The sequence below is a fragment of the Hydractinia symbiolongicarpus genome, chromosome 5 (assembly GCF_029227915.1).
Source record: "Hydractinia symbiolongicarpus strain clone_291-10 chromosome 5, HSymV2.1, whole genome shotgun sequence".
In the NCBI taxonomy this organism is placed as follows: Eukaryota; Metazoa; Cnidaria; class Hydrozoa; order Anthoathecata; family Hydractiniidae; genus Hydractinia; species Hydractinia symbiolongicarpus.
In genome coordinates, this window is record NC_079879.1 from 27547199 (window position 1) to 27556886 (window position 9688).

The 9688-nt window shown below is 33.0% G+C and overlaps 1 protein-coding gene and 1 long non-coding RNA gene across 2 annotated transcripts; both read left to right on the forward strand.

Moving 5' to 3' along the window:
- Window positions 1–1979: 1979 nt before the first annotated feature.
- LOC130645802 (transmembrane protein 91-like) lies at window positions 1980–4500 on the forward strand. Its single transcript, XM_057451902.1, has 4 exons — window positions 1980–2098; window positions 2272–2381; window positions 3626–3766; window positions 3884–4500. Exons 2-4 carry the CDS (start codon window positions 2280–2282, stop codon window positions 4040–4042), a joined length of 402 nt encoding a protein of 133 aa, XP_057307885.1. The 5' UTR covers window positions 1980–2098; window positions 2272–2279; the 3' UTR covers window positions 4043–4500.
- Window positions 4501–6655: 2155 nt separating this feature from the next.
- On the forward strand, window positions 6656–9022 carry LOC130646308 (uncharacterized). Its single transcript, XR_008982777.1, has 4 exons — window positions 6656–6918; window positions 7357–7435; window positions 7878–7970; window positions 8071–9022. It is a non-coding gene; the product is annotated as an uncharacterized LOC130646308 (long non-coding RNA).
- Window positions 9023–9688: the final 666 nt, after the last annotated feature.

Consider the following 9688-nt stretch of genomic DNA (forward strand, 5'->3'; position numbering starts at 1 on the left):
AGTAAATTTAAAAAAATATGTGACTCATCTCTTTAATAATAGCCGTATTTTGTCCGACCCCCCGCTGAGTTAGAAAATCGTGCTACTGAAACACGAATATCAAATGCGATATATTTTTATCCACTCTGTTGCCTCAGTTAAATTAAAAGGACCGGCGAACCCATGGATTTTTCCACGGGCTAACGACTAGTCTATATTATGATACCCGTATGCGTCTGTCTGTCACGCAAAATGGTAGCCGCAGTAGCGAGACACAGGAAATGCGCTTAATAAAGAACGGGCGAAGCTGCGGATTTATCCACGGGTTACCGACTAGTATACTATAATTAATAGTAGTTATTCTATTGCACAAAAATGTGCAGTAAGTCAAGTTTTAAGGTTGATATTGATTGATAAAGATATTAGTTGTTAAGATGGTCATTTCATATCATTTAAACGAGAAAGAACCAACATTGAAATTATCTTGCCTAGCAGGTAATTCTGGTGTTCAATTTTCTAACAGGGAAAGTATAAAAAAGTTACTATATATGCAGATTTGAAATACTTGTTGCTTTTTAATAGTGAAGAAAAATATATCAGTTCACATCAATAATATCATTTCAGTTCATCGTAAAGTCGCTACCAAATTTGTCGTGGTTAAATAAATTATACAGTGGACCCTCTAACGCGAATAGCCACGGGGAATTAAAAACAGTTCGAATTAAGGAGAGTTCGAGTAATAGAGCGTTTGGCAGGAACTTCAGCAACAACTCTTTTAAAGCGTCGTGATTATAAAATTTAAAAAAGATAGGATGATGTTTACGTTTTGTTAAAATGACATTTGAACACGCATTTGAATCACTTAAGGTCTCTTACACATGTAAGTATACGAATCGATTAAGATTCCATTTACGTCAAATAAAAGCAAGAAAGAAGCGCTAATGTCATTGAAATCATTTGAAGTCTGAAATGTCTATCGCGTGTTTCTAGTTATAAAGAGAAAATACGCAAAGGGACAAAAAAAAAGAAATTGTTTGAGTTAAGGAGGTTTTCGAGTTATGGAGGTTCCAGTAATAGAGAGTTATTCAGGAAAGTTATTAGGAAATCTCCGCCGTGTCAGCAAAATTGTTCGAGTCATGGAGATATTCAAGTAATGAGGTTCGAGTTATAGAGAGTCCATTGTACCTATTAAACAAACAAGATAGCGTAGTCGAGATAAAATTTAAGAAAGGAAAACTTATCACCACAAAACTTTAAAGGGAACGATCATCTTTTTTGTAATTACTTCACATGTTACACTTCCTTGAATTCAAATCGCCACGATTTTTATCATCTTTCTGTATGTGAAGGGATTACAGAGGTGGCAAAACAGATAGATATGACAAAAAATTGCAAAGCAAAAGCACCTATATTATCCACTTTTATTGACATTCAATAACATTCAAAAACAAGTTTAAGTAAAGTTTCACCACAACCTGCTTTTTATAAACATTCGATAGTTTGACTAAATAAAATATATTTCTCCAACTGACTTTTTGTCTATCACTAAAATAATACCTAACTACGTAGCGAGATATTGGTCAGCTCATGCTGTGGGCAAACACAAAATGCAGGTGTGATGTTTTGGGCAAATTGCGCAGCTTTTATCAATGGCATTTTAATTCATAATTTTATTAAATTTATTTGAAAGTACTTATTACTTAAAATTTGTGAATGACTATTTGCTTAGATAAACATGTAAGCTTCTATGACAGTTAAACTTTCGAAAGAGTGTGAGACAGAACTGACAAGCGATACAAAGGTGAATTAAATTGTCTTATAATTTGTCGTATAATTTATAACGGAAGGCGCGGAGCACATGATTTGGTGAAGTAATTAAAACAATTTTACTTTTTATCATCAATTAAGGATACATTTAAGTAGGGGAAATGACACTGCAAAAATTTTTTGGTTTTGCCTACGTTGCTTTTATTAGTTCAATTTTAAAACAATTTGTGTAATTATTTGTCTTCCGAGAGATGCCTAAAGTTGATATAAATTAGAGCTTAATACCGTCATTTCACTTTTTAAGAGTATAAAAAGATAGAAGCTGCCAAATGTTAAAAGACTCTTCGCAACTGTAAGTGGCGTCACTTAATTTTTCTTTCATTCAGTATATGTCTAACTAGACATCAATATCAAGAGCAGATATGAGCTGTAGAAAGTTTGTAACTATAACACAGGATACGTTCATAATTGAACTTATTTCTATTTTGTAAATTCTCTATTCAACTTCAACCATTTTCTTTATAGATAAGAAAATGGAAAAGAATCAACCCACTCCCGACTACAACAGAATGTACAACGATGACGAGTTTGGATATCCTGTGACAAATCAACCCTACATCTATCCTGGACGTTCTGTATGTTAATAAACTTAAAGGCGGGTTTCCACTGAAACGAATGTAGTCAAATCGATTGAATCGATCCATGGATTTTTAATTAAAATTGATTTTCACTTAAATTCCACCATATCTTAATCGATGACGATTCATTCAAATTTATTTTAAAACAAATAACACAAATTTGATATGAAATAATGATATTTAGCATGTACAAAATATTTTCGTGCTATTCTTTAAAAATTACTCATTCTTTTGCTTTGTGAGACTTTGAAACTTTTCTAAGAAGTGTCCGAAGACATTGAAATCCGCAATCTCATTCTACAAATAATATCTTAAATTCCTCAACACTCATCGACGAAAAATCACTCATCAGTGACGGTTGCTTTTGTCAAATAGTGTATTGATGTTGATGCATCAAATACACAATTACATTTTTGTTTAATATGTTTTAGCTGTCTTGCTTTTTCCCGCTTCTCAAAAAAGTTCATTTCTTCGTTGATTTGTTTAAACCACGTGGGTAAAAATCAATCAAGTAGAAAGCAATCCTACTTTTAAATTCTATTGAATTCGACCGCTGGGTCGACGTCGATCGACGAAGATGATGCAATGTTCTATTTTTAGTAGCCACCATTATCAAACAAAAGCAACTTTTAGTTCGTCCATATTTTGTTTATTTGTGACGCCATGATGCGGTCGACGACAATCGATTTGACCATATTCGTTTAAGTGGAAACCCTCCGTTACACTACTTTTTGTGTATTTTTTTTAAAGATTTGCTTTACGGACTTTACTAAAAAAATATTCTTTCCATTTTGCTAAATAGCATAGCTATGATACTGACTAGCTTTGTACATCGAATCAATGAGCACCATCAAATGTAATACCTACCAGTATCAAAGATAAAAATCAAATATCGCGTACGCATTCAATAAACAATGTTATTATTTGTTGCATCTCATTTTCTTAAGGTAAAAACTGTTACCATTTCTTTTTTCTCCTTATGCAAAACAAAAACTATTTTAAGTTTGATTCTATGTGGGAAAATCTATTAGAATTTATGGAGATGACTGACTTAAACAGCACTCAGCCTCGTTTAAAAATCCCAAGACCAAATGTGTAACGAATTTTGATGTAATTGCTTCATCTGAATAAAATTTGCAAATCGGAACACTGCGCCACATCATTTAAAAAAGCAACTTAAGAAATCAAATGTAGCACGGAAAATTTCCTCTGCGATCCTTATTCAATGTATTTACATTTAGCAACCCATGTCTACAATGGTACCAGTTCAACAACCTTATGCAGAAACTGTGAATATACCAAACTATTTTGCTATATCTTTGCTATCTTGTATATTTTGTTGTTGGCCGGTTGGTATTGCTGCTATACTTAAATCCCAGGAGGTGAGTATCAAGGATTATTTTTTGTATAGGTTGTTGGAGCGGATGTTATTTCATTTATACAGCACATCTTCATTTTCTTTTAAAACATGTCGTAGTTGTTACTATCGTATGTTTTAGGTTAATAACGCACTTGCTGTCAACGATATTCCACGTGCTCGAAAAGCATCAGACGCTGCTAAGAAATATGCCATCATTGCTTTTGTGCTTGGTTTGATTCTTATACCTGTCGTCGTTGTGACAAGAATAATGATAGCAAGCCAACAAGAACAACGATAGAAGTGTCAACAACACAATACGACGACAAGTATCTTAACATACTAGCATATAGTTACAAACTAATTGTCGCCCCATACTTGAACATTCGTTTATCTGTTTTTATTGATTATTATATTTATTTAATTGAGTATCTTGGGATTTGAAACAAATAATGAAAAATATGAAGTATGGTTGATTTTGGAGACTTTACATGAAATTCTTTCGCACATTCCAAATATTACCAAATAAGAAAGTGAGTTACACTGCCATGGCACACATTTTATTTAGACTTTATCTGACTAATTTCAATTAACGAAAATTGGCCTTAGTATTTTCTGTCCATGTATTTTTGTTAAAATTGATATGTAACCCAAAACACGTCATGCCAAGTTTTAAGTCATTTTTTTAAGTTCTACTGAAGATATACGAATTGTATTTTATTCAAAACGTATGGTTTCAATCGAAATTTCTGTTTTAAACAGCTGACCTTTTCTTTTCTTTGTTTTAACATTGTACAAGATTTGCTTTGCTTAGGTCATGTGGGTTGCAAAATATTAAAAGCGGCTTGACATTCGTCCTGAATATAAAGCCTAAAACTTCCTGGCATGTACAAGGTTAAAAAACAATCCAAAGACTGTCGATACACTGGTATAGCTAAAACAGTCACAGAACAAGCTCCTACATTAATCTTGAATAAAAAACCGAAAACTGATTGCGGATATCACCTCACAGTCAAGCAATTTTGGGGCTGTAAAAAGTCCAGAATTTGTTTAAACTACACCTTCTGCATACCCGGTCTATCATTACTTAGTCATAGTTGAAACAGTTGGGAATGCTCCAATACAGGTGTAAAAAACTAGCTACATTTAAATGTTTAAATTTAAAACAGAATAAAAACGTCTATGCTGTTGGTACTTTAACCTTAGGTAGGTAACAATAACATTATCTACCTATAACATTATCCGTAAGCAACAATAACACAGAATAAAATATAAAGTTGTAGCTACCTAGCAGCAAGATTCTTGCATAAGTATGGTAGGTATGATAGGTTGCTATCTTAGCTAGTACATAACTTTAATAAACTTGTTCCGCATTTATGTGTAGCTTAAAGCAAATAAAAGTGCTTGAAAAGGTATAATTCTTACATGGCGCAATTTTTTCCGCTTACGAGATTTAGTTCTGGATACTTTAAATGCTGCATTTACCTTTTTTTGTCGATTTGCACTCCAACTTATATTTTCTTCGTATAGTTGATTTAAATTATTTCTTAACTATTGAGAAAATTGACTGAATAATGACATACACATGCGTATACACAATTAAGTTAGCGCGGTCAGTAGTCAGCAATAAAAAAAGGTATGATGATATAAAACATGACAAACAGGTACAACGTAATAGAATTCATCGCACCAATATAAAAAATAAAATGTAAGGAAGAACACATTTTTGATCTATTTTTCCGTATCGTTTATTTAAAAAAAACTCTTATCATTCCAACAGGGTCTTTTAATGGGGTTTGTAATTAATAATTATGGTGAAACTACCGTCTTTTTAACAGTGTCATACCTAGGGTATGAATGACTCGAAGGCTGACCCATTAGCTCAAAAAATGGAAGTGAAATGCTTCTAGTTGCTCCTAGTTAGAAACTGTGCAAAAGAAATTGAAATCAACATCTAGTCAATTATCGTCTCATTAAACAGTTTATTACTGATTTTTCCTGAAGCTATGTTTGCTCAAGACTCCCATACATTAGACGAATAGGTCAACCGCAAAAGCAAGACCCCTCTCTTCTTAACAGAAAAATTTCGAATAGTGACGAATTGTCAGAAAATGAAGAAAATCGTTACCTTGGTGGGACTTTGTAGATATTAACAAAGCCTTTAATCTGTTAATCACCTTAACGGCTGTTTAAAACCGCCGATTCTATATATCGTTTTTATTCAGCTTTTCAAGCTCTACACAATATTAGGAATAAATAACTTGCAAACAGATAAAAAATAACTGACGTCATCTCCCGCGTTGGTAAGTAGGGTCAAAGAGACTAGTTGATGACGTAGTATTTAAACTCCAGTATCTCCTCAGCTGTTTGTCAAAAGTACCCGATTTTAGTACACATTTTCTTTATCAGCATTTTAAGTTTTATACAATAGACGCGTGACGGCTGAACAAATTACACTGATAATAATTTTGTGTATCGATGGGTCATTGCTGAGATCATCACAATTCTGCCTTAGTGGATTTTCCACTTATCGACTATCTTATATAAATTTTCCTGTCAGTAGCGTCAGCGAAGTGGATGTGTATGTCTTATGGGCTTGCCGATAAATTAGTTATTTGTTGCCGTTAATACATTGGTTTGACGTCAAGAACATAATTCTGATTAGTGAAGCCATTGCATTTCACTTTTAAGTTTAAGACTACATAATTTGGAAGCGGTTGGAAATAGCTGTTTCCCATTGTCGCGTGTGTACCCAGGAGCAAGCTACCTGAGAGCAAAACTGATCAAATTCTCTGAAACTGAACCCTAAGACCGTTTTTGAGTTGATGGGTTGCTGTCGTCCTTAAAGAATATATACATTCTACTTAGCCCTTTTTAAGGGAGCAACTAGATAAAGTTTCGCTTTGTTCGAAGTAAAATGAAATTTCTAATTAAATTAAATTCCTCTATAAAAAGACAACAAACGGGCAGCCTTAATTTACATCAATCATATAATAACTGCACATGTGCAGTTGCCAGTGAAGTTTCATTTTTGTCAAAAGAACACAAAGTGAAATTTAGATCGAAGAAGTTTCACTTTGGGCTATAAAGTATATATCTTAAAGTTTATGAACGGTGACAAACGAGTTTTGACTTCACTTGGGACGAAAGGAAACTCTTACGTAAACGCCGCCCAAGGTTTGTTGTTTGCTAAAAAAAAGTTTAACATGATTTGATATAATTTCTTTGAAGCAATCTTTTTACCTTTTCTCGTATACTATTCACAATTCGACGACCAAAACCAAACAGAAACGTCTGCATTATTATACTCGTTTGTAAAGCAACGAGTGTGATAACAGCGAACATGTGTGAAATAAACCACAAATTTTGACAATACTTATACCTTTAAAAGCCCTTCCTTTGTATCTACTATGCTTCCTTTTTTTGTCAGCGTTAAGTAATGCCGTACGTCCGTACTTATTTATTTCATACTCATACTAATTTATGTTGTACTAATTTATTTCTATTAATTGTATTTTTTGAAAGGCAAAATAATGCTGTGACCTCATATGCAAAAAATCTAGCAAGACTCCATTCCAGATCGCATCTTTAGCAACTGTGTTTTTTAATTTTTAGAGAATGGAAGAAAAATCTGGATTTCTAACCGGTTACACCTTACGCTCGACATCAACAACAACCCATTAGAATAGAACAAGTATGAATGCAGGATAATCTAGATCTTTCTTAAAGAAAATAAAACAGAAAGTGAAAACCAAAAACAAAAATAGAACAATTCTTTGTTTCAAAATTACTGTTTTTGCCGGAATACAATAACAGAAATATAATTTATTAGCATATATTTACGAACATGTTTCGATATTAAGAGTACATCACATATACACGTGGAAACTTAAAATGTTAATTGTACATCTAAGTACTTTTTAAAGACAAATATCTACCCTTTTCACACTTGCGATGTCAATACCATTACATTTAAAAAAAATATGGGTAACAGCTTACATAAATGAATCGTCCATGATAAGGTGAACTAAGTAAATATATAAATTACTGAGCTTAAACTTCTACATTAGGACTGCTTATTCGCCCTATGTTTATGCCTTTCAGTGCACTTGTAGAAATAGCATTATGTTCATTAGGTGTCTGTACCAAACTACGCTGTCATGTCTTGGCTAGCTTGTTTGTTTTGTTGTTGGCCAATTGGTATTGCAGCTATAATTAAATCCAACGAGGTGAGCACCATGCCAATCCCATAATAATATTACTCGAATCACTTTTTTAATGTGGTTGCATTTACTTTGTTATCTCAAATGTAATTCGTGCTTGTTTTAGGTGGATAATGCACTTGTTGTCAAGGATATTCCACGCGCTCAACGAGCATCAAAAGCTGCTAAGAAATACGCCATTGTTGCCGTTATACTTAGCCTGATTTTCATACCTATTGCCATTGTACTAATTCGTCAAAGTGTGTTGAATGTGATGAATGCAAATTGAACTATATAGTTTGTTTTATGAACTAAAATAGTCTACTTTATGTTTACAAAGTTGTTAGTTTTATGAACATTGTTAGCCATTGTATAACATGTACATATAAATACATTAGCGGCTAAGGCGTCTAAAACCAATATAATTGCACCGTTGATGAACAAATGACGTAAAACAATTTAATCTTCATGTAATCCTTAGTTGAAAATAAAACAGGAACTTTTTTTATTTTTCTTTCTCGGAAATTATTTCTTTGCTATATTTAAAAAAACAAAAAATGTCATGACCTTAAGGAATTTTGTCTTGAGTAATATTTATAAACAACCAAATGTTTGCAACAACCTGTAAGTTCATAAAAATTAGACCCAGATAAGTAAAAAATGAGAAAGGGTAATGTTGAACACAAGTTATGTTTGTAATTGTGTTATCTGTGCACAAAATATATTTCTGAAACCGCCGCAAACTCCGTTTTTTAACGAACTTTTTTCTGCTTCTTCACGTAGTACGTAGACCAATCACGTAGCCCGCATTTTGTGAATAACCAATTTAAGTTCTTTACGGCCTCGGTATGCAAAGAAATATGTAACAAGAGAAAAAAAACAACAGAATTACACACGAAACACTGCCACGCTGTGTACACTTTACTGGATTTGTGACATACAGTATAGCTTTACTATAGCACTCCATCTGGAGATGCGGCACGGCTCACCTTCACTTTAGCGCTCAACATGGTGTTTACCGATTAATTGCGGGTGGCTTACCCCAGTCTTTCCCTCTAGTCTATTATACTTACTCCCCAGTTCCGTCTGCTTATCTGAATCTGTGTGACATTACTTGTGCATTAATTTTTTACTTTAACAAACCAATTACACTCCCTATGATTTCAAATCTGATCACAACAAATTTAAATTAGAATAAAATAGACAATTTTCTGACTGATAAAATTATTTAATTTTTTTCACATCTTTTGTTTCAGCCAGTTATAAATGTAAACAATTTTTTTTTATAAAATACAGACATTGTTTTAAAGATTGTAACTCATTTTGAAAGATTGTAAAAAATCTATTCAACTTTGCCTGTGACAGACACAGAGATAGACAGACCTGGAGTATTAATATAGTAAATTAAAACTGCGACAAGCCATACAATTTTTTTCAGTGAATATTCATATCATTTGATTAAAAAAAAACAATTCCAATTAAACAACAAGTCTAAAAACTAAATTAAAAGTTGCACCAAGAAAATGACAACTAACAAATAGTCGTGTTTCGAAATTGTTCGGGGGTAAGTGTGGCTTTACGTTTGCTGCAGCTTCGGCGTTAATGATGCGGTGGTAGATCATTCGTAATCAGAAGTCTAGCTTCAGCAGCGTGGTGCTTGACAATAGTGATTATCGAAAGTACTCCATGATAAACCAATATAAACATGATATCCTTAATAGCTTCGATTAACAGCTATCATACAT